Genomic DNA, 25930 nt, shown 5'->3' on the forward strand with positions numbered 1-25930 from the left:
TTTTTTTCCTCATTCAAACTAACTCAAACGGGCGCAGAAAAAATTTAAAAAATAAAATAAATAAATATATAAATAAATACATAAACAAATAATTAAACGAACAAATAAATGAACGAATAAATGAACATATAAATGAACAAATAAATGAACATATAAATGAACAAATAAATGAACAAATAAATGAACAAATAAATGAACAAATAAATGAACAAATAAATGAACATATAAATGAACATATAAATGAACAAATAAATGAACAAATAAATGAACAAATAAACAAATGGATAAACACACAAATAAATAAACAAATAAATAAATTAACCGTTAAAGCGATTATGAAGCAAACTAACAAAAGAAATATGCTTAAACGAGTACGTGAAATTACATGCTTATTAGCAACCTAATTATTTTGTACATCACTACGTATTGTAATGTAACCTTTATGAATTTATAAATATTAAAAAAAACATAAAAAAAAAAAAAAAAAAAAAAAACTTCCTATGTTTTATTATTATTAAAACTATAACATTGATTAAAGTTCTTTTTTCTTTTATGTTTTATGTTCTATCTTTTTTTTTTTATATTTTATGTTTCATCTTTATTTTATTATGTTTTATCTTTATTTTATTATGTTTTATCTTTATTTTATTATGTTTTATCTTTATTTTATTATGTTTTATCTTTATTTTATTATGTTTTATCTTTATTTTATTATGTTTTATCTTTATTTTATTATGTTTTATCTTTATTTTATTATGTTTTATCTTTATTTTATTATGTTTTATCTTTATTTTATTATGTTTTATCTTAGTTTTATTATGTTTTATCTTTGTTTTATTATGTTTTATGTTTTATCTTTTATCTTTTTTTTTTTCTTTTTTTTTTAAATTTTTTTTTTTTCCACAAGGATTTTTCTTAAATTTTGAACGTTAAGCATTTGTATTATACATGCTATAAGCATATGTACATAGTTACATATGAAAGTACACATATATATATTTTTAAATATCCTTATTAATATATTGAGCATTTATGAATATTGCTACATTGAAGTAAAAAACTTCAAACCACATTCCAGTGTTTAGAAAACAATAAAATATAGTTCTAAAAAAAATGTCGCAGTTGAACTTTGATACTATATACATACAATGTGGCAAATAAATTATCGTGAAAAAACTGTAAGAGGAAAAAAAAAAAAAAAGAATTCTAATAATAGGATGATGCTCCCTTTTGGTATATGCAAGGACTTTTTTTCATTCCACATAGTCTTTTTTTTTTTTTTTTTTTGTTCAATTTTTTGTTTTCAAATCTTTAACATTTTTAATGTTTAAATATATGACATCATATCATCATCCACAAAGATCATATTTGCTATTTAATGTGAGAATTTTAAATCTCAAGAATTTTTTGAAATAACAATTTACAACATTTTTATATTTTATTTTATTATGAGATATTTTTTCTATAAATGCTGAAAATGTGTTACAACTGATGTCCCCAATATCTACAAAAAGGGAAATTAAAAAAATTCAACGTGAATTTAGATTTTTGAATGAATATTTAAGGGTATCAAATCTCTGCATATGCGCATGTACGCATGTACATATGTGTTCATATAAGTATGCATGTGAACATGTATGTATGTTTGAATTTGCGGAATGTACCATTCGCTTTTTTACAAAAGAGAGAATTAGAAAACATATCATATATACTGAACTGTAGAACACGGTTCAAAATATGAAAATCGGTTGAAAGGTTCTCCAAATATTTTATAATCTGCGTGAACAATAAAAAAAGGAAATAAACAAAGTGGTGTAAAACTGATACGTAGGCACGTACATATATATATATATATATATAAAATTGGAAAAGAACATAAAAATGTGCAAAATTCGGACATGTGTGGCACTTGTTAATAACGGTAAAAATGAAACAGTGAACGTAAAACAAAGGTAGTGATGATTTATGTGTGTGCTAGATGTTATATGCACAAGAACAGTATACATATATATATATATGTAAATATGCGCTGATGTATAGATAGATATGGACTTATTAAAACGTTATGAAAATAACACTAACCGTGTTTTTGGCATTTGTTACGACGTTTTGTTCCGCGTGAAGACGAACTAAACAGAAATCTATATTTTTAAGTATTTTAACTTTTTTATATTTTTTTATGACAGCCTGTACGTAAGCAACTAGGTCATTTTCCGCATTTCTATCTTCGCATGATTTTAAAAACATATATCTTTTCGTATTCTTAAACTTGATAGAAGAAGCATCGGTAAAATAAGACAAAATTTTCTGTAAACCGTTCTTATTACTTGTGTTCCCTAAACGTTTTTTTAAACACTGGGTTGTATTTATTTTATTTTTCACAAAAAAGGACAGGGTAAAAAGTTGTTTTACTGCATGTACATAACTTAAATTATAGTTAGAAAATTTCGTAGGTTTATAGGTATGATTTAGCAAAATAATACTATATTGAATTGACGTTATATAGTAATTTTCTTTATTTAGAAATGACAAGAAATAGTAAATTTCCTCTCCATATTTATTATGTATTAGCGCAATTTCTAGATTATGCCTGCTAATGCTATTGTTTCTGTTTATGCCCCTAACGCTGCTGCTGTTTATGCAGCTAACGTTACTGCTATCTTTGTTTTTCTTTTTAATTTTTTTTATTAAATAACATATTCTCTGTATCATTTTGTTATGCTCGTTATTTTGCGAGCCTCCCCCTTCTAAGCCTTTTTCCTTTTTTTTTAAATCCATATACTTTTTGTAGTCTGCAAAAAAGTTGTGTAGAAACGACTTTTCTAAAATATTTTTTATAAAATCTTTAGAAATTCTTTTTTCTTTTTCCATATCTTTTAAAACTAGCAAATTTAAATGTTTTGTTTCGTCAGATTTTTTAAAATGGGTATCAATAATAAATTCATTAGACGCAAAATTATAAATGAAAGAAAAGCAAAAATATAAAAAGAGAAGACTAATTATATTTTCAATTTTTGAAGATAAATTGTTTAAATTGCTAATACAATAGGAAACATCAATTAATAAAGTATATATCATGTTTCTGAGAACAATTTTTTCTGTCATATTTTCTTTATAAATTTTTTGCATTAGATTCAAAGTGTAGCACATGGATTTTATAATTTTCATTGTTAATTCTATTTTTAACAGTTGGCAGTTTTCCTCTATATTTGTATAATAATCCATATTTGAAAAAAGTGTTATCTTTATTTCATTTTCTGAGAAATTAGAACAAGTAATATCTTTTGCAATTTTATTACTTTTCTTTAATATGTAAGGAATGTTTTCAAAAAGAACATAAGAGGAGGGTATGTTAATTTCACTCTCATTATTCTTTACTTCTTTTTCTACATTTGCTTCAATATTTTTTCCACTCCGTAGTATGCAAATTATTTTTTTTAAAGAGAGGTTATTATTTACAACAAATTCAAATTCGCTGTCATAACTTTTTCTCAAATGACTAGCCAAAACATCTTTAATTTCCTGCTGAATTAATGAACTTTCCATGCAATCGCTTAAATTTTCTATTTCGATTATTTTCTCTAAAAATGTACTATTATTTTTGAGTAATAAAATAAGTTCATATATATTAAGTAAAAAATTTGTCAAGCCAAAATATTCGATTTTGTTTAAAAAACAATATGTTTTATGTTGTTTATCTATGAGGTTAAAAATGCATAATAACACATTTATAATATTCGCGTAGAAGAAATTTAAATTTTTTAAGTAAAGGGATCTTTTCATAGAGACATAGAAACTTAGACATACTTCATGCGACAAATCTTCTTGCTCGATCAGATTATTTAACCTGCGTAGGTTTTCCTTTATTTCTTTTCTTCCTAAAATTGGTAAAATGTACATAAACAATCTCGTTCCATCCCCACAAGCAATCGTGAATATGCAACGTGTACATGAGATTTCTGCGTGCGGGCATTTATAACAGTATATACATACGCATATACACACATATACCAATGTATATATACACCCTCATATACACACATATACCAACGTATATATACACCCGCATATACACACATATACCAACGTATATATACACCCGCATATACACACATATACCAACGTATATATACACCCGAATATACACACATATACCAACGTATATATACACCCGCATATACACACATATACCAACGTATATATACACCCGCATATACACACATATACCAACGTATATATACACCCGCATATACACACATATACTAACGTATATATACACCCGCATATACACACACATAGAAATACCTGAACAACAAGCAAGGAATTCGGTTTCCATTGCAGAAAAAAGTCTCAAATTGCTAATATCTTTTTTAATATTTTCATAAAAGCATGAAGGAAGAAAATTACATGCTTCCTCTATAGACATGGAGCACTTTTCAATGTTTTCAATGTTATATCTCTTCTTAATCATAGCGTATATTTTTCTTACAGTGACAATTGTGTATATAATGTACATATATTGAACATAGTTTGTCGATTTTATATCTTCTAACGAGTTTAATGTTTTAAAAAGTGTTTTTTCCTTAAATTTATTTTTTTCTATCTGCACATCTTCAATTCTATAACTTTTTATTTCGTCCTTTATTAAATCTAAACATTTATCACATTGCTGAATAGAGTCATCTAAGTTATTTGTCAGTAAATACAATAAGGACAAATTACTTAAAACCTTTATATGCTCTTCTCTGATTAACTCATTACCTGTTCTCGAGGATGGGAAAAAATAAAAACATTCATTAGGCCCATATAATTATATGGTGATTGTATAATGTAATTTAGCTCCTTATCAAATGAACGTTCAACTGATGCGGTAGCATACTGCATGGGTAAAATTGAGCAGATGAACAAATGTGCACATGCTGTTCGACATAAAAAAAAAAAAAAAAAAAAAGAAGCAAAAAAACTTCAAACATTTTGATGGAAAGATGAGAAAACGTACTCACCTGTTGAAATATGAGAAGTAATTGATTTTAACGTTTCTAAACAACTAGTAAAATCTGAATTTTTAAAAAAGAGCTTCTTTGCTTTTTCTATTAAGATAATTAAAAAGAAATTTTTTGTTGACGAGTAATTTGATAGTGTTTTTTTCAAATTTCTCGATTCTCTTGCAGGAAGTTCATTTCTTTTTAGTTGAGTAAATTTCAATTCTATGACTTTATTTTGAGTAATCGTCCCTCGTAATATAGGTATATTTTTTTTAGTAGAATTTTCAAGAGTATTTAGCATTGGCATACTGTTCTTATTAGATTCCTCCTCATCTTCTAAACACCTTTCGTAACTGCAGCTTTGGTTGCTTTCATTGTTTCTAATCTTTTCTTCCTTATCAATACCCTTATCATTTTTACTGCCACCAATTTTAGGAACTTCTCCCGTTTTTCCATCTTTGCATTTGTTCTCCTCTATCACTTCTACCACTTGTGCAACTTGTGTCTCTTCACCCGTTCCTTTCTCTTCATATATGGAATCAATGACCCTCTTTTTTACGCTTTCCTTTTGAATTCTGAGTTGCTCATTTTTGATTTGTTCTATTTCGCTCTGAATTCTTTGGGCATCCTCTTCCAATTTTTTCGAGAAATCTTCCTTAGATGTTTTGTCTCTCTTAAGCATTTTTTTCAAGTGATCTAGACTTTTCATTCTTCTATTACTGATTATATTTTTGAATTTTTGTTCTTGAATAATTATTTTATTTTTTTCTTCTTTTGTGCATTTTAATAAATTCGGATATTTTTTATTTTTGTAACTTACAAACATAGAGAAAAAGTATAAATGTCCCCATAATTTCTTTTCTCTTTTTTTTAAATGTAAAATTATAATTTCTTTGTTTTTTCGAATTTTTATATCCTCTTTATTAATGCTAATTTTATCATATAAGTCTATGTTTATGGCATAATTTTTGTCAGCTACTTTTATGTACACTTCTGTTATTAAAATGTTCTGTGCTCTGTCTATTTCTAAAGGGCAGTCGCCCTTAGAAAGAAAGTCTTCGTTATGAATGAAGGAAGAAAATACATTTTCATAGTTTTTTGCTTTTTTTATAGTTATTTCAATATCGTCAAAGTTTTCCTTCCAATTTAGCTCCATTTTCGGGTAATCAAAGGGACAAAAGAGGGGCAAATAAAAACAAAACAGGAAAGGATACAAATAGACAAACGGACAAACATACAGATAAACAAGAAAGTAAACAAACAAGGGAAAAAGTGGGGGAAGTACTAAAAAGTGACAAAAAACAATAGCTTAATAGTTTATTAATGCATTAATTCTAAAGTCCAACGAAATAGCAAAATTATGAGACCATATTTTCACAGTGTGTTAAGAGTAAGAATACCCGTTGAATACCAAAAAAAAAAAAAAAAATTAAGAAACGCCAAATTCTGCTATAATGTTATTCAACACAAAGCTCTAAATATATCTGCACACGTGTAGGGGAAAAAAAAAAAAAAAATTGAAATTACACATATCTTTTCATGAATTATTTAATTTTCTTTGACGGTAAAGTAAAATGGATGAACATAGGTATATATTAACATGCACACGTACATACATAAAAACGTAAGTAAATGAATACATAATACACATATACATACATACATACATATATATATATATATATATATATATATATATATTTTATCACCTCGTGATCAATTCCATAATAGGTATCGTTGTGAACATAAATGGTGAAATTGTAATTTCCCCTTTCAACGTCTTCTAAGCTGTAATACCAAAAAAAAAAAAAAAAAAAAAAAATTTTTTGATGTTATTGCAATAAAATAAAATTAGGTAATGAGCACTATAACAAAACAATAAAATTTGATGTAGCATTTAAAATAAAAATTTTGTCAAAATGACGAAAAGCAGATAACTTGAATATGCTAGTACTCACGTTTCACTTATGACTTACATGAATGAAATAGTGGACACTTTTTTTAAAGAAATATTATTAAATCTTTTGATAGAAATTGATTCATCTTCCTTGGAATCATGAAGAATGGCATACCTATTGATGGAGAAATGAAATGAATTTAAGTTTCACCGCATTTTAAGGGGTATATAGATACATTTATATATGTACGTATGTATATATATATATATATATTATATATATATTATATATATATATATATATATATAACCGTATACGCTAGCATATACATTTGTATATGCTATCATGTACATGCATAAATATTACTACATACTTGAGCATGTACTATCACACACAAGTACATATGAATGTACATTCCATGCGTATGTAGATAGACTCATGATTTTGATAAATTCTCAATTTTAAAAGTTCACAAAACACACAATGCATATATTCCTCTTTCATTGTTTTAAATGTGTTATGTACATAAAAAAAAAAATTCTTAAGTTTTAAATTTTCTACCATTGAACATTTGCTGCTGGAGAAGAGGTTGAGTTGATATCTTTAGCCTTTTTATTCAAAACAGTAAAAAATATTTTGATAACTATTTCGTTCGGCTCATGATATTTCATTTTAAAGGAATACTTATTTTCATTTTTCAGATGTTTGACACATGATATATTTGAGAAATTATTATTATTATTTTTTTTTTTATTTTTTTTTTTCTCCTTTTCGTTTTCTTCCATATCTTCTTTTTCTCCCGTTTGTGCTTCTTTTCCTGTTACTCCTGTTTCTCCTCCTTCTTCTATTTCCTCCCTTTTGTCAGTACTACTCACATTTTTATGATATAATTTTACATTACTACTTAAGACAGGTATTTGCAGAATGTAATCTAGTTGACTAGTATCAAATAAGTTTAGTGAGTATAAAAAAGATCTATCAAATTTTATCAGCTCTTTAATATCTCCTATATGTAAATCCCTTAATTTAGCTATCTGATAGTCATTTATGTCCTTAATAATATATAAGGAATTTTTTTGAGGAGTAATTTTTTGATTTATACATTGAAAAATTAAAATTAAATTTTTTATATACCTATAAGTGTGAAATAATAAACAAACATCAATGAATCCATTTATAACCCTAGCGATCTGGTCAAGTACTAATTTTAAATCTATATGATAATCAACTGTTTCGTAAGTACATTCATATAAACGAGAAAGTAATAAGAGATATGTTTTGATATTAGGCATATTCATATTTATATCTAATGGAATTTGATTGCGTAGTTTTACATTATATTTATCTTCATTATGCCTTAAGGGAATGTCATCAAATTCCTTTGCCTGTGCAATTAGTTTGAATAAACCGTAAAAATCGAGCTTCTCATGAGGGGGCTTGCTATATTTCTTAACCTTATTACTTTCATCATTCGCTGAGTGATCTTCTACATCCGAATAGTGATCATTCTTTTGTTCCTTTTCATCCGGTTCCTTTTGATATTGCTCCTCTATTTTTTCAAACTCTTGAGGCATTTTTTTTTCTTCCCATACATGTGTCATTTTTATTTCGTCGGTGTTATTACTATTTGTAGACGCTTCCTTAGAGATATTAGACCCCTCGATATCATCTATTACATCATGTACTTTGATTTCGTCTGAATCTGTAAGCTGTGTATCTTTTTCTATCGAATTGTAAAAGAAAGAGACTGTTTCACATTTGATATAATAGATGGAAGCTATGCGCCCTAGGGGAGTAGAATAATATTTGTAATTATAATCCTCATTTATTGCTTCTATGCATTTATTTTGTACTAAAAATTTGACAGTATTATCTATAATGTTATTTAAGTGGTCATATATTGTCTTTTTTGCTTGAGGAGTTAATTTATTATTTTCAAAGAGCTGAACATATTGTACATCCTTTAAATAATACGAAGGATTAGAAAATAATCTTTTAAAATAATAAGATTTAGTAATATAATTAAAAATATCTTCTTTATTTTTAATTACATCAGAACAGATTTCAGCATTTATATGTTCATTTATATTTTCCATGATATTTGATTCTATATTCATAGGATGATACAAAAAATTTTTTATTGCATTTTTTCTTTTTTCTTGAACTAATAAAATAGCTAATGCTTTATCATCAAATTGTGGTCTACCAGCTCTTCCAATCATTTGCAATAAATCTGTGTATGATATGTCTTTATATTTTTTTGTTTTGGCATCATAAAATTCATTCCCTTTTATAATAACTAAATATGCAGGTAGATTAATACCCCAGGCTAAAGTAGATGTACATATTAGTATTTGTATAATTTTATTGAGAAAAAAATATTCGACAATGTTTTTGTCACTTTCATTTAGTCCTGCATGATGAATTCCTATTCCGTATTTTAAAAGTTCTTTTAAATGTTCATTCTCTATTATATTTAAATAATTCTGAAAAAGTAAATTTCCAACTTCCTCCTTTTCATGTTCCAACAAGTTTTTATTTAGCAATGAATTATAATCAAATATATCTGTATCTTTGTAATTAAAGGAAAAAAACCCCATTCCATTAATATGTTTGGACTCCTCTGTTTCTTTATGATTTATCCTATTATTACTTGAACGTTTTGCATAATTTATGATATTGCTACATTTGATTAACATATTATTTCCATTTGTGTTGTTCTTATGTTTTTCCTCTTTTCCTTTTCTTTTGTTTAGTAAAACCTGAATATAATTCTTATCATTTAATAAATTTTGTGGGTGTAGAAAATTTAAATTATGGGAACTTAAGTTAAGGGAAATTATATCAAAGGCCGTTAGTCTTGTTTGTCTTCTTGAGGAGACAAAAATTAAAACATTTTTTTGTTGTGCATACTGATGAATAGCATCAAAAACATGTTTATTCATTACAGACATTCTAGCACAATATGCTTTTTGTGTAAATCCCAAGATATGTGTTTTACAAGGTACTATACGACACGAGGAAGGGAAATTAAAAAGATAATTTTCTTTAACATCTAACCATAAAATTAGATCATCAACACTTGTTATAACGGTTGTTAATCCAACCAGCCTAATTTTTTTGTTTAATTCATCTTGCATATTTTTAAATCGATTTACCAAAATTTCAATTACTCCTCCCCTGTTTTCTTGACCTAATAAATGTATTTCATCAAATATTATCAAATTAATGCTTTTTACGAATTTTTTATTTTTCCAATTTCTGGATATAACATCCAACTTTTCAGGAGTACATATTATGATATTACTATCTGTTATACTCTCTTTATTTTCATTTTTTTCTCCGGTTAGTTCAATAACATTTTTATTAAACAGAACCTTAAATTTGCTTTTCCAGCTTTTGTATCTTTCATTTACTATAGCTTTCATAGGGCATATATAAACAGATTTTTCATTTTCATGAGTTAGCATATTCCTCAATATGCACAGTTCCCCAATTACCGTTTTCCCGCTTCCTAAAGGAGAAGAGGTAAAAACATGCGCATGAGTTTGCTTATACGATACTCGACGTGATGCTCCAATAGGTAAAAATGTACACATATGTACATTACACATATACAAACGTTCTTATACATATACTCAGACGTACATATACACATAAGCGCACATATATATATATATATATATGCAATCATAACGAGAGAACCTCTGCTTCATTTCCCCTTTTTCCATTGGGTACTAACCTGTGGGTGCCCCGAGTAAAAGATTCTCGTCTGTGTGAAAAGCTGCATGAAACATTTGGGTTTGTATAGGATTAAAATATTTAAAAGAAAAGAATTTGATGTAATTCTGTACTTTCAAGACTTGCGTTGACAGGGGAACAATGGGTAAAATTTCAGAAAAGATGTTTATTTTTTGATTAATAAATAAATTATTTGTATTAAAAATGTGAACAAAAGATAAGTTATGCCAATTCATTGACATGAATTGAGCTGTTATTTGTGGAGGCATTTGATTCGATAATGGGAATTCAAAAGATATATCATGTATTTTCTTTCTATCTTTTTTATGAATTGCAAAATTTTGAAAATATAATATATCATTGTTTAATGTATTCAATAAAAAGAGATGAAAGTTTTCTTTTGTATCATTCCATTGATCCGACCAGATAGTATTTTTTAGGTGAACATTTAAATTAATTTTCATAATTGTTTGTGTTATTGGTTGAATGTACCCTTCAATGTGTAAGTTGGGTATTATGTTTTTATAATATAAAATTTGATTAGTATATACTTCATTCCTTAGAAAGAATAATAATTCGCTTTTATTTAGATTTTCTATAGATTCATATGTAAGATTTTTTTTTTCTAATATATTTACTATCGCTTCTTTTAGGTACACTGTGTAATTTTGGTTTCTTCTACTTCGGACATTGTCGTTGTGATATTCATCTTCTTGATGCAGATCAACTAAGTTTACGTGTGCGCTCTTATCATCAATTTTGTTCTGTGTAATATCTGCTTGATCTTTAAAATTTTTCCCCTTTCGATTATTTGAAACAAATATATTTTTCTTGTCAGTTAATTCATTTTTATAACAGAAATGCCTAAATATGCCTGCATTAATTGGAAGTCTTCTTAAAATTGCTAAAATGAGATTATGGGTGTTCATAATTAGGTTAGATATATTTTTCAAGATATTTAAGCATATTTCATAATATGCATATAATATTCTTATAATATTTTGTACCGTATAATTAATTTCACATATTATGGAAAAATTATTTATTTGTAATCTTCTTAAGTATGCTTCTATTAATATACGTAAAGTCATGGCTTTTGATTCGTCATACTCTTCTTTAATATCGCATTTTTGTTTTAAATAAAGAAAATCTTTCATGTCTTCATTTCTTATTTGTATGTTTTCAAATTCTTTTGCTTTGCTTATAACATCAAGAATTTCTATATAATTACCATTATCTATATTTGATGCAAATATTCCTATGGTTTTATAATCAACATAATATTTTGCTGCTATTTGTCCATAGAAAGTTCCTACAAAATCATTGGTTAAAAGAATTCTTCTAACTAGTTTATTTTCACTTAAGTTATGAATTGCCTTTAAGATTATTTCTTTTCTTTTATTATATAAATTGATATCATTTGTCAAATCGGAATCATATAGAAAAGGATTTTTTTTCATACGTACAAATAGGTATGTATATTCTAGCCATTTAATTGCATCTTCTACATTTTTGGTTGTACCTATGCTTATTTCTGCATTTAAGTGATTTTCTATATTTTTTAAAAAGTTTGATTCTATAATAGTATTGTTTGTTAATAATTTTATATATTTATATAATTTCGTTCTTTCTGTTATTAGAATAGCATGACCATGACTTTCATATTGTGGTCTACCACATCTACCAAATATTTGATTTATATTTAGAATATCTAAATCTTCTACTTTTCCACTTTCTGAGGAGAAATAATTCGTTCCTTTGATAATAACTGTGTGTACAGGTAAATTAACACCCCATGCAAGAGTAGATGTACAACATAGAACATTGAAGGCTTTTTTTCTAAACAAATCTTCTACTAGTATTTTATCTGACCTTGCCATACCAGCATGATGTATAGTACAACCATATTCAAAGAACTGTTTAATATAGACATTGTTTGACTTTTTAATTCTTTTGTTTATATTATAGTCCATGTATAAATTATTTGTAAAGTAATTTATTTCATCATTCTTTAAGGCATGGTCAATTAAGAATTCAATCGTTTTATTTGTTTCATTTCTTGAGCACACAAAAATTATGCACTGTTTATCTTTTTTAAGACTATTAATTATTTCATTATATGTATACATATTTTTTGCTAAGTACAATTTATGATTATTCTTTTCATGTATCCCATATAAAGTTTTATCTAGTTGTATAGAACGATACTTTTCACTAAAGTAAAAACACATGTCATTTTCAACTTTTAAAAAATCACTAACATCTTTGTAATTTGGTAAAGTAGCAGACATAGCAACTATTCTTCGAACCGATTGAGAAGTTTCTGAGTATCTAAAAAATCTTGCAACTATTGTTTCTATTACATCTCCTCTATCAGTATTTAATAAATGAACTTCATCAAGTATTAAGCATTTGATACACTTAATTAACGATTCATCAGATACAGTAGTTGAGTAATTACTATTTCTTAGTAGTATATCCAACTTTTCTGGGACAGTGACAATTATATGTACATGTTCCAATTCTTTCGATGTTAAACTGTGTTCTTTGGTATATTCACATACTTTTAAGTTAAATATTTTTAATTTTTTTTGAAATATATTTGTTATTTCGAATACTAACGACTTCATTGGTGCAATATAAATAATTTTAAATTCTTTTGAATTTATATCCACTTCTTCCCTTCTTGCTGCATTTGAGAACACACTATTATTGTCATAGCTGTAGGAAGAAACATTATCATCTGAGGACTTTCTCTTTTTATCGCTCAAATTATCATATACATCAAGTGTATTCTTATCATCATCCTGATCTCCTTCAGTGTGATCATTTTTTTCGTATTCTTTCTTCAAGTCCCTTTTTACGACTTCTTCAATATCACTCCTTTGACTATTTGCTTCGCCGTCCTTTAGATGGTTGCTATTTATATTTTTTGTTTTTTCCTCTTGTTCATAGTTAATACCGTGTGTTCCTAAATATGATTTAACAAGGCTGTTCAAATTAATATTATTCTGTTCGCAGAATAACATAATTTGTTGTAATATAACTAATAAAGCTATATTCGTTTTACCACAGCCGGTTGGGGCTGCTACTAATAAATTTTTATTTGTATGAAATGCTGATTTAAAGACCTTCGATTGAATATAATTAAAGTATTCAAATTCGAATATGTATTTATACCAGAAAGGTAAGACACGTACAGGTACTAACTCATTTTTATCAAAATGAAAATTTTCTAATCTATTAATTTTGACTTTTGTAACATTATCTTCATAGGAATAATAGGTATTTTTTGGTACGTTAATTTCTTCTAACTTATTATCTTCGTTAGGTATATATATTTTTTTAAAATGCTCAAAAGAATTTTCCTTTACACAATATATAAAGAAATCTATTATCTTTTCAATATTTTCCCTATTACTTAGTAGTACACTCTTATTATTCATTTTTTTTGATGTTTTATTCGTTATAAAAAAGTTTGCACCTACAGTATTTTCCTTTATATCTACATACCTACTCAGTAATTTTATATCTCTCTTTATCTGTTCTTTATTTTTAATAATATTTATTATGAAATCTACGTAGTTTTCATTTAATAAATCTAGTAAGCTACTTTCTAGATTATCCTTTGTTAATGTGATATGCACAATTTCGGTAAGTAACTCATTAATTTCATTTATAAATATCCTTTTACTATTACTACTATCATTGCTATTTTTATTTATGCTTGTGTATATCCCTGTACCAAGGGTACTATCTCGACCGTTTAAAATATGTTCGCATATGTTATATACATACATAAGTCCTCTTTCCTCTCTTTCCTTTACATTTCTTTCCTTATTTTCTATTGTACTTTCCATGAGGTTATATTTTTTTGAATATTTTTTCAAATACTTTTTTTCCTTTTTCAGTACTGTAAGTATCTTTCGTTCGATTTCATTATCCTTGCGGCTGATGTTGTTTGGGGGGCATATATTGAATCTTGCATATTGACCTACATTGTGGATGTTTTTGAATTTTTTGAAAAATAAATTATTTTTTATAAATTTCACTGCATCCTCAATATTGTACCTATCATGTTTTCTAGAATATTCTTGGTATGAATTTTCCTTCACCTTATTATTTATTCTTGATTTCATATTCCTCTGTTAACTTTAGGTTCCTTTTCTTGTATATATTACTATTTGGACGGGATGACTCTTTCGCTATAATGCGTTTGTATATGCTCATATAAATATGCGAAAATTCAGATATATACACATACGCATACAAGTATACATACAAGTATACATACAAGTATATATACAAGTGCACATACAAGTATATATACAAGTGCACATACAAGTATATATACAAGTGCACATACTAGAACACATACAAATACCCACACATGAATACGCAAGTACGTATATTAAGAAACTTAAGAAACTTTATTCTTAAAACGAAAATATTAATCCCATAATTTCATTGTAGACTTTATCTTGTTTTTTTAAAAAGACTCTTTTCCTTATTGTCTACGTGTTAGGGTAATTTTCTGCTTGTAGCTTAATCACCAGTTTCGTGAATCATAAAAAGATGGGTTTTATACGTGCATACCTACATCATACATTTGTTGGCAACTTTATGACTGTATTTTTACATTAACTGTTAATGTTGTTTCTGTTTGTGTATCTTTTACTAATACGTTATGGATGTTACATCAAATAAATACGATTTATAATGTTGTTATATATCATTTTTATGAGCACAGAGAATAAGAACATAATATATTACGACCTTCCAGATTTGGGGTAATAAAAATATTATTCGTTTCCTCTCGCTCTCTGTATATGTATATATATATTGGCAAAATTGTGTTAAATAATGTTACATGAAATATTTTTGTATATTTACCTAAAACTAAAGAAGAGCGTTAATACACGGCAGATTTTGTTATAAGTTATACAGATATCTACCCAAAAAACAAAAAAAAAAAAAAATACAAATGGTAATAACAGTTGAAAGAAAAATTAAAGCAAACACAAAAGTGAATGCAAAATTCCTTCTCTTTAAAATTTTGTGAATATTGTAAATGCTGTTTAATATCACAGGATGGAAAAAAAAAAATATACGCATAATGTTGTTACAAAAAATTAAGAAAAACTAATTAAAATTTATTAACTTTTTAATTAATCATTCTTTGATGTATTAAGTTGTATATGTGTATATACATATATATATATGTGTTGGTCAACATGTGAACTTGTTGCTCTTTTTAGCATGTTTTTAAAACAGTATTTTTTAAAGCGTGGGTTTAAGATATCAAGTTAATACGAAATTCAAATGTTTGAGTAAAATTAATTATAAAAAAAAAAAAAAAAAACTAATAGAGAAATTAAAAGAATATTAGAAGAATAAATGTATACTATTTTAAAAAATTGACAACTAAAAAAAAGAAAAATTGTAAAGTAATTAACTTCTTAAAAAAAAAAATAACATAATAATATAAGCACTGTTTGAATTTCTTAACTTTGCATTATTTTTTTTTGCCATGAATTTCAATGTTTAAATTCTTCAAGGAGGGTAAATAAGAATATCGCCAATATTAGGATGGTATTAAAATGGGTAAAAAAGATTTTTTTATTTTCAGTGTCTTCGTAATATAATGCGCATAAAACGTGCCTGTATCTACCTGTATGCATTTGTATATAAACATATGCATGCATATATAATCTTATAACAAAATTACTTACAAGCACCTTTGTAATGTGTATATTTTTAAAAATAAGCTTAAAAGATGTGCATGGAACAAATAAAAAAAAGCTAACATCCACAACAAGCTGGATCTCCATAAAATTCTTTATGAACATTCATGTCACTTGCTGAAGTTTTATTATTACATGTTATGAAATTATTGCCAAATAAAAAATAACCAAAGGATAAACCCAAAACAACTGATAAAAATAATCCAACGTTAAATGTCATTACAATTAACATTAATAAATAATCCCATGCATATATGATAAAAGATAAAATCATTCTAATTGTATTATTTTTAAATAAAACTTTGCTTTTTAAAACACTTGTATCTGTTGTTTTCGGCAACGATCTTTCCACATTCAACCTAAACACTTTTAATATAACTGAGATTATTCCGAATATAAAACAAATTATAAGAGAGACAAAATATGATGTTGCCTACAGCCGAATAATAACAAAAATTATAATAATTATAATAATAAAGGAAAAAAAAAAAAAAAAAAAGGAGAGTTTTATAAAAAATGATATACGGGAAAAAAAAAAATATATATATATATATATATAAATATTGAAATGTATGTAGTTTTATCCTCACTGTTAAGGTTTCCCAAAATTTAAATAAAATTATGGTATGGGTTGAAAACTGAAAAGACATAGGCATTGATAAACTATGATTCATCAACTTAATATCTTCGGCTTCATCCTGTAGTTGGAAAGTTTTATTCATTTCTTTATTTTGATGATTAGTAATTATATCCTTATAAGTCTCATAATTTTTCCAGATATCATATATAAAGGATAATTTATTTTTGCTTAATTTTTTATTAGAACACATTGCTATGTTGTGTAAACATGGATCATCACCCTTATTTTTGTTGTCATCATCTTTTTCAGCTCTTATATATAAAGAATTTATAACGAAAAATATAAAAAGTATTTTCCATATATATTTATGCATTTCTCTCACACGTATTGGTAAATAAAAAAAAAAGATAAAATTTGTTACAAAATTAGCAAAACATTTAGCTGTAAAGAATTCTTTTTTTTTTTTTTTTTTTTGTGTGTGTGTTAATTGGCGTATAAATATATAGTGTTATAAAGTACTTAAATATGATATGAATGTGTAGTATTCATCAATTTTTGTTAAGTGTTCATTTTTAACCTTTTATGATTCGGTTATTTTATGAATTTTCAGCTTACATATTATTAATAAAAGAATGTACATACTTTTCGTTAATTCATTTAGGTTTACAGGAAATATTGTGTATAATTTGTACCATATGCTACTGTGATGTACGCGTAATTTGGATACATTTTTTGCAATATATATATATATATATATATATATATATGTATATATGCTACAAAAATATATACATATATAAGAAGGGAATTATGAGAGTGTACATCATTCCGCTTAGTTTTTCAATTAGTATTTACCTTGTAATATTTTCGAACATGAATGCTATTTTATTCGAATTAGGTATGTTTTTTTAAGCTTAAATTTTTTATCAATAATGCCTGTAAAAATGTAAATCTTACAATATTATTTTGTCAAATTTACTCATTTTTTGATTTTATTAAATTTACCAAAATTTTCCATTTTCAAAAAGTTTAAAAGAAGCATTAAGTCCTCACAAATAAATTTTAATTCCTTTACTTCCTTACATTTGTTTTGCAAACTGTCAGCTTATTTGCAAAAAAAATAAAAATTAAAGGTAACTTATTAGCATATAAGGAATTATTTCAATGTTTAAGTTTAATAATTAGGATGAGATAATTTTCAACAATAGGTATTTTGCATGTTAATTGCTTAGACTTACGTCATAAGATTCACCTTCTCTAATTTATACATATATATGACATAATACATATATGCACAACAGATACGTGTACCCGTACGTATATTTATATGTGCACATCTATACTGATGATGAGCAAAATTTCCAAGAATGTGGAATAATTTTTTTTAATTTTTTTTTTTTAATTACACATGAATTCATTCATGTTGTGAGTTACAAGTTTCATTCTCCATGCTCACTAACTTTTTAACACAAATAGATAAAAAAAGCTCAAAAAAAACTATTTTATTTATACTTTTGTTTTTATACTACCTCTCTTAATTTTTTAAAATTATACTCATTTTCCATAAATAAAAAGAATGGGTAAAAAATATAATTAAAAAAAAAAAAAAAACGTAAGTTCCAAAAAAACGCGTTAATAAGAAACATAAGCGCATATTCATATGACCATACTACGTATATATAATATTAAACTACATGAATGTGTAATTACATGCATTTATGCTTAAAGCGTTCTCTTACTCACTAACCTGGGTATTGTTACTATTATTATTATTATTATTATTTATTTATTTTATTATGTTTTATTCTATTTCATTTTCTTTTTTACAATGTGGATAAATATGTTGAAACACCTTCTTCTGATGGCTTCATAGATACTTTTCCTTTTTGCCAGTTGGCTGGGCATACATCTCCACATTTCTCATGATGTTGTATGGCATCGATTATTCTTAAGATTTCATCAACTGATCTACCTATTGCTAAATTGTTAACAAGAAGATGTTGAACTATTCCTTGTTTATCAATTAGAACAAAAGCTCTTAATGACACACTATCACCAAAGAGAACATTATAATCTCTCGAAATGCTTTTCGAAATGTCGGATAACAAGGTATGTTTTATATTACCGATACCTCCTTTTGACAATGGCGTTTTTTTCCATGCTAAATGTGTGTACTTGCTATCTACGCTACATCCCAACAATTCTACATTCCTCTCGTTAAACGAATTAAGAGCTTTATCTAAAGCTATAATTTCAGATGGGCATACAAAAGTAAAATCTAGTGGGTAAAAATAAAGGAGAACATATTTCTTTCCAATAAAATCTTTTAAACTCACTTCACCAAAAGTGTTATCACCAAACACGGCCTCAGCTTTGAAAAATGGGGCTTCTTTTCCTACGTATGTTGCCATTGTATATGAAATATTTATATATATATATATATATACTTGTATGTATTTATATTTATATGTACAATTAAAAAATTCTTTCAAAAAATCTTCCTTATAGGTAAAATTATGTTATGTTAAATAAATATACGTTTTTTGTGTAAGAAATTATATAGATACAAATAACTTTTTGTTGAAAGAAAAAATAAAATAAATTAAAAAAAAAAAAAATATATTTATGTTCCTGCATCCGATAAATGTTTAATTGTTTTTATGGTCAAATAAGTAAATATTAAAAAAAAACTCCAAAAATGTTCTCACTTAAGCCCTTATATTTTGACATGCGCAGAATATAGATTTATATATATATATATATATATATATATATATATGTACATATATGAAGCTAATAAAAAGAAAAAAAATGCATTCTTGTTATTTTTATTTTTCAATTTGTTACGTTAATTTTTTTGAAGAAAAGTGTGGAAACAATATATATGTTGTTTTTTATGAATACATAGCACACTCTATCCTTGCGTTAAATTCTTAATAAAATAATAAAGCTCAAGATGAGTTAGTGACCAAATTACTTGTAAAAAAGGTGGAATATATTTTTTTTTGCTGTAGTTTTTTACATGAATTTTTTATTTAAAAAAAAAATGAAAAAGGAAAAGGGCTAATAACCCTATTTAATTATGTGCATATATATATATATAATGCATCATATAACTTCTTTACAAAAAACATTAAAAAATTTTATCTAATGCAAAAATGAATCCTAACTTAACAACCTTTTTTAAATTTTACCTTTATATTTTGCTTAATGAATAATTATATAGTGAGCATTTATCTTTAAAATATTATTTATTATATTTTTTTTTTGTTTTTAATGTATTTTTTTTTTCTTTGGAACATAATACTAAATATTTAAAGATTATACGTTACAATGTGTTTTTCGGAATATCCGATTAAAACTTATTTTTCCTTATTGAATATATATTTTAATATTTAATCCAATAATAGGAAAAATAGAAGAAATGTTTAGCATATTTTCTGGTGCTTTGTTCAACTATTTGGAAGTGGAATCAGCATATAATAAATATTTACGCGAAATTTTTTTCGTTAAATATTTCAAGTTAATAAAATGTTAATCAAATTTTGGATGCATATACATATTTTACATATGTTTTTGTTTCTTTTATATAGCATAAAATTGTATTAGAGCCCTCAGGTGTTGTAGCACACATTCAAAAATGTGCCATTTTTTGATGTTAAAAGTAGCGATATTAATTTAATTGTACAAGAACGTACATATACACATATATACATGTACATACATACATACCCACATACATACATTTACATCTTTAAAATTGCTGCATTTTCAGATGGAGTATTTTACAAATGTGAAAATAACTTTTTCTCATTTTTGTAAACATACGCCTGTTTGGAGTGTTACTTCTTTTCTCATAAAATAGGAAGATCATATATTATAAAAAAGATGTTTCAATTTAAAAGGATTAAAATATTTTTTATTTTTATATTTACCAAGAAGTTATTTAAAATATTTTAATAAAAGTGTAATATTTTTTTTTTTGTTTTTTATATTTTGTTTTTTGTTTTTTGTTTTTTATTTTTTATTTTTTATTTTTTATTTTTTATTTTTTATTTTTTGTTTTTTGTTTTTTATTTTTTGTTTTTTGTTTTTTGTTTTTTGTTTTTTGTTTTTTGTTTTTTGTTTTTTGTTTTTTGTTTTTTATTTTTATTCTTATTTTAATTTATTTTTTTTTTAATGGGATATTAAAAAATAAAAATACTGCAATGCTTATAAATCTTCGTTGAAGGATTTTATATATATATATGCATTTTAAACAAAAAAAAAAAAAATGTGTGCAAATGAGGTTGTAAAAATAATGTAATGTATAATTTATAATGTAAAAATATTGTTAGGTATAGTTATATAAAATTAATAATAGGTACAGAAATAAAAAAAAAAATGCTACTTATACAACAGGGTTATGTTCAAAAAGGAAAAAAATACAATAATTGTTATAGTTAAAAATGGAGCATTCTGTAAAATTAATTTCATATATTCAGAAAATAAAATTTCGAAAATTTTAAATTACAGAAATTTGACCTTTTTATATTATTTATTTATATTTACTCAGTTCTTTTCAAAACGCGTTGTATTTTTACTTCATAGACAGGATGTATTCTTATTTGTAATATTATTTTGTTAATTTACATTAATTTTGTATCCTACAGTGATCTACAATAGGCACATCTTCCAAGTTGTCATTAAATAAATAATGAAAAACATTATATGTAGATGGAAAGTTAAAATACATATGATTTATATCTATGGACTCTTCAATAGATATGTTTATGTTTTCACATTTTTGGAAATCACTTATAATGTCAAATTTATTTTGTGAAGCGTCCACAAATTTAATCATTGAATTATCTTCTTTTTCATCCGTACTATAATAGGTAGGTGATTTGTAATAAGAATCGTACATATCATAAGATGAAGGTAAATTAACAACATCGAGGGGTAATAATAAAGGTACATCTTCAGGGGTATTGTGTTCATTAATATCCTTATTTGTTTTATCGTCAAGAGAAAAGTTATCATTGAACAGTTCTTCTATAGTTTCGTTAGAAGTTTTATACTCTAATTCAAATTGTGCATTTTTGTTTTTTAAACAATTAGAAAAATGTAAATATGAAATACATCTCTCCCACTGATAATTTTTTATATAATCTAAGGACTTCTTCAATTCTATTTCTTTTTTTAATTTTGCATTTTTATCTCTATGCTTTTGATCCTTCAAAAAATATGCACAAAAAAAGGAAAAAAAATTATGTTAATATTACTGTATACAAATGGTTGAAATTTTAAAAAGTATGTAAACTGAACATGAAAATTGAACTAAATAAAAATAAACCAAAAGTGAAGCAGCATGCACTATAAAAATTATTTTCAAAAATATTTTGCAAAAATGGTATTTAGTAATAATTTGCAAAAATAAGCTATAAAGAAGGATGAATAATGCTAATTTAAACAAAACTTGAGGACTCATGATTATATAAATTTTCAATTTTCAAAACGGGTTGTATTAACATTTTGAGTGTACCAAAAAAGGGGGTATAAATAAATTACTGATACACTGCTCATTCTAACAAATTGCAGAAAGAGTATAAGTTGGTAAACATTCGTTTACATATACGCCAATATACAAATATATGTGCAATGTTTTTTTTTTTTTTTTTTTTTTCCTCTTACATCTTCCATAACAGGTAACAGTATGCACTGAAATTTATGTTGTGTTGATATAAAGCAAATATCGCTCATTTCGTTATTTATGAATTCCGTTAATTTAGAATATCCTATCTGGTCTATATTTATATTTTCCTTGTATACATTTTTATATATCAGGGGAAGTCTACTCAGGGAAAAGCCTGTAAATTAAAATTTTATTTTATTTTTTTTTTTTTTTTTCCATTTAGTTAAGATAGGAAGAATACATCTTCCTGGTTATTAATATAGAAAAATTATATTTAGTATGGTAGTGTTATATATTATTGTGCTTATCCTTATTATGCTTATAATTATAATGCTAATAATTGTTGCCTTAACATTTGTTGTTATACCTATTATTATTATGCTTATTCAACTATTACATAATTATTTTTATATTGTTACTACTGTTCCTGCTATTACCACTCTATTACTGTTGCTCTACTACAATTTTTATACTTCTTTTATAGTACTACAATTTTTATACTTCTGTTATACTACTACAATTTTTATACTTCTGTTATACTACTACAATTTTTATACTTCTGTTATACTACTACAATTTTTATACTTCTGTTATACTACTACAATTCTTATACTTCTGTTATACTACTACAATTTTTATACTTCTGTTATACTACTATAATTATTATACTAATATTAAAACATTTCTTATTATTTAAAATAATTATATTATTATTTCGTATTTTTGCGTCTAAAATAAAGAGGAATCTACGCAAATTTGTTATTAGAACATGTATTTCTGATACTATTTGTTTTTAATTATTTCTATATCTACATCTACGAATATATGAAAAAATATATATATATATATGTGTGTGTATGTATGTGTATAAGAATAACCTTTTGCCTTAGTTTTATCTTCTGAGTAGCTATATAACAAATAGCTTATTCGGTTTTTTATTAAATTTATAGAATGCTCTTTGTGATTTTTTAAAGCGGGGGTTTGATTCACATGCATTTTGGAAATATATGTTTTGGAAATGGTCAAAGAAGTAAATATCGGTATAATATTATTGTTGAAATATGATAAAATATTTAAGTCAATGCACTTTTGTAGTATATGAATTATTCTCCCTAATTTCATCGTTCTAAAAATATAAGGCCCTGTATGTTTTAACGTTTCAGCTAATATGTATCTACCTCCCTTGTGGCTATTGTCCGCTGCGGATGGGGAAAAAAAAGAAAAGTTAAAAATTGTTACAAAAATGTAAGAAAAATGTTACAAAAATGTAAGAAAATTGTTACAAAAATGTAAGAAAAATGTTACAAAAATGTAAGAAAATTGTTACAAAAATGTAAGAAAAATGTTACAAAAATGTAAGAAAATTGTTACAAAAATGTAAGAAAATTGTAACAAAATTTTAATAACAATGTATCAAAAATGAAAAAAAAATGTAACAGAAATGGAAAAAAATGAAACAATAATATAAAAAAAATATAACAAAAAAGTGGGTACTAAATGCAAAATGTATACATAAATAAGTACATATCTATGTAAAAAAAAAAGAAAAACTCTACGATTTACTCAAAACTGATTATGTGGTGTTCTATGTATTGTAACTGTAAAAAAGGTGCTTAAGCTTAGATAAGCATAGAGCATATATTGATATATTTTTTCTAGGGCATACTTATGTAACATTTATATAAGATAAATAATGCACATTAACTAGTAATATATATGGTTGTATCGATATATATTTATAATAAAGAGGTGTGCATAAAATAAATACTTAATAAAATAAATGCATCTGACTGAATATTGCATACACGTAATTAGTGAAACCATATCAAATGCAGTAAATAATATTATTTCATTAACAAGAAAAAAAAAAAAAATATATAAATAAAAAAAATAACTAATATATAAAAGAAACTATATACTTTATATCTATATATGTATAAATGAAATTTGTAAGCAATTTGGGAAATTCATGAACAAAATTAAAAAACAAGGTTGTTATAATTTATGAAAAAGAAGCAATTAACGGTATATTTTTATTTATGTATATGTACATATAATTTATTTTTTTTCCACATTCCACGCGTATACGCATATATATATACTTATGTATTGGTGGACATTTATTTATATACGTTTATGAACACAAACGAATAATTACTAATTCTCGTAACACAAATAAAAATGTGTGCATATATATATCCTCGCAGTTAAACTAAGTAAAGATGCAAAAAAAACAACAACAAAAAAAAAAAATAGCATATTTATTTTCTTACGTGACTGAATCCTAAATCTGTCAATTAGGTGAATAAAGATCAATGGAATATACTGGAAAATATTTTCAGTGTCATCGTTAGGGTTGATGAAAAAATCTTTGGATATACCTCTAAGGTATATACAAATGTTTTCATTATTGAAAGATTTTTTAAAAAATATTTTTCCTTTTTTTTCCTCTTTTTCGTAAGAATTAGCTTTATAAATTTCAAATTTTTTGAATTTATCTTCTCTACATATATTTATAAAATTATTATTTAAAACGGGGCACTCAGGAAAATATTTATTAATTTTCCTTTTTATTTCGTTAGCTTCTGGTAAGATTCTTTCATAATATAAATATTTTATAATTAAATAAATTAAATCATTATGTATTTGTTTCATGTCTATAACATTACAATTTTCGTTTTTGTATATCTGTTTATAAATATTTGAACAGTTGCATGCATAACACCTATTTATATTTTTTATGTACATATCTCCGATGCACGACAATTCTCTTGTTATTTTATTATATTTATCATTTATTATACAATTTTTTTTTAATCCTTTTTTGAAATTGCAACTGTTTTTAAGAAATTCAAATTTTTTTGTGTTCCTCGAAAAGTTATTAATTTCAAATGGGGTATTTCTTAGTGCATTCTTTTCATAATAGTCTTTTTCATTTTCATTTTTTGCAAAATATATTTTTTCCTTATTAAATGTATTTAATTTTAATTCCCCATATTTATTTTTTCTTTTGTATATATCGTTATTTTGATTATAAGCATAATTAAAATTTACGTTGTTTGTAGATAGGGGGCTATTATAATTTACCAAGCTTGTGTTAGTACTTTCCCAATTGGATTTGAGTAAGCTATTATCGAAAAAAGTTGTGTTTTCGTAACAGTTATCGCTGTAATTTAAATTTAATGGCATATTGTAATTCTGCACATTTTCATTGTTACTTGTAAGGGCAAATCTTTTATCCCAGGTGTTATATTCCTCGAGGCAGATGGAACTATTCATTTTTTTTTTTTTTTTTTTTATTGTGAAGG

At 25.1% G+C, this 25930-nt stretch overlaps 5 protein-coding genes across 5 annotated transcripts; all 5 read right to left on the bottom strand.

Annotated features, from left to right (window-relative positions):
- Positions 1 to 1349: 1349 nt before the first annotated feature.
- On the bottom strand, positions 1350 to 6141 carry MKS88_004686 (uncharacterized protein; the record flags this gene model as incomplete). The annotated part of the gene is made up of 5 exons (XM_067217883.1): positions 1350 to 1504; positions 1665 to 1776; positions 2083 to 3878; positions 4306 to 4761; positions 5004 to 6141. 5 exons carry the CDS (start codon positions 6139 to 6141, stop codon positions 1350 to 1352), a joined length of 3657 nt encoding a protein of 1218 aa, XP_067072267.1.
- A 273-nt stretch (positions 6142 to 6414) lies between these two features.
- On the bottom strand, positions 6415 to 14763 carry MKS88_004687 (DEAD/DEAH box helicase; the record flags this gene model as incomplete). Its single annotated transcript, XM_067217884.1, has 5 exons — positions 6415 to 6459; positions 6695 to 6773; positions 6962 to 7057; positions 7445 to 10397; positions 10626 to 14763. 5 exons carry the CDS (start codon positions 14761 to 14763, stop codon positions 6415 to 6417), a joined length of 7311 nt encoding a protein of 2436 aa, XP_067072268.1.
- A 1663-nt stretch (positions 14764 to 16426) lies between these two features.
- Positions 16427 to 17321, bottom strand: MKS88_004688 (copper transporter; the record flags this gene model as incomplete). Its single annotated transcript, XM_067217885.1, has 2 exons — positions 16427 to 16801; positions 16959 to 17321. 2 exons carry the CDS (start codon positions 17319 to 17321, stop codon positions 16427 to 16429), a joined length of 738 nt encoding a protein of 245 aa, XP_067072269.1.
- A 1450-nt stretch (positions 17322 to 18771) lies between these two features.
- On the bottom strand, positions 18772 to 19359 carry MKS88_004689 (thioredoxin peroxidase 1; the record flags this gene model as incomplete). Its single annotated transcript, XM_067217886.1, has 1 exon — positions 18772 to 19359. One exon carries the CDS (start codon positions 19357 to 19359, stop codon positions 18772 to 18774), a length of 588 nt encoding a protein of 195 aa, XP_067072270.1.
- Positions 19360 to 21581: 2222 nt separating this feature from the next.
- Positions 21582 to 25901, bottom strand: MKS88_004690 (OST-HTH associated domain protein; the record flags this gene model as incomplete). The annotated part of the gene is made up of 4 exons (XM_067217887.1): positions 21582 to 22163; positions 22622 to 22797; positions 23501 to 23821; positions 24896 to 25901. 4 exons carry the CDS (start codon positions 25899 to 25901, stop codon positions 21582 to 21584), a joined length of 2085 nt encoding a protein of 694 aa, XP_067072271.1.
- Between the last annotated feature and the right edge of the window lie 29 nt (positions 25902 to 25930).

The sequence above is a fragment of the Plasmodium brasilianum genome, chromosome 12, assembly GCF_023973825.1.
Source record: "Plasmodium brasilianum strain Bolivian I chromosome 12, whole genome shotgun sequence".
NCBI classification, from domain to species: domain Eukaryota; phylum Apicomplexa; class Aconoidasida; order Haemosporida; family Plasmodiidae; genus Plasmodium; species Plasmodium brasilianum.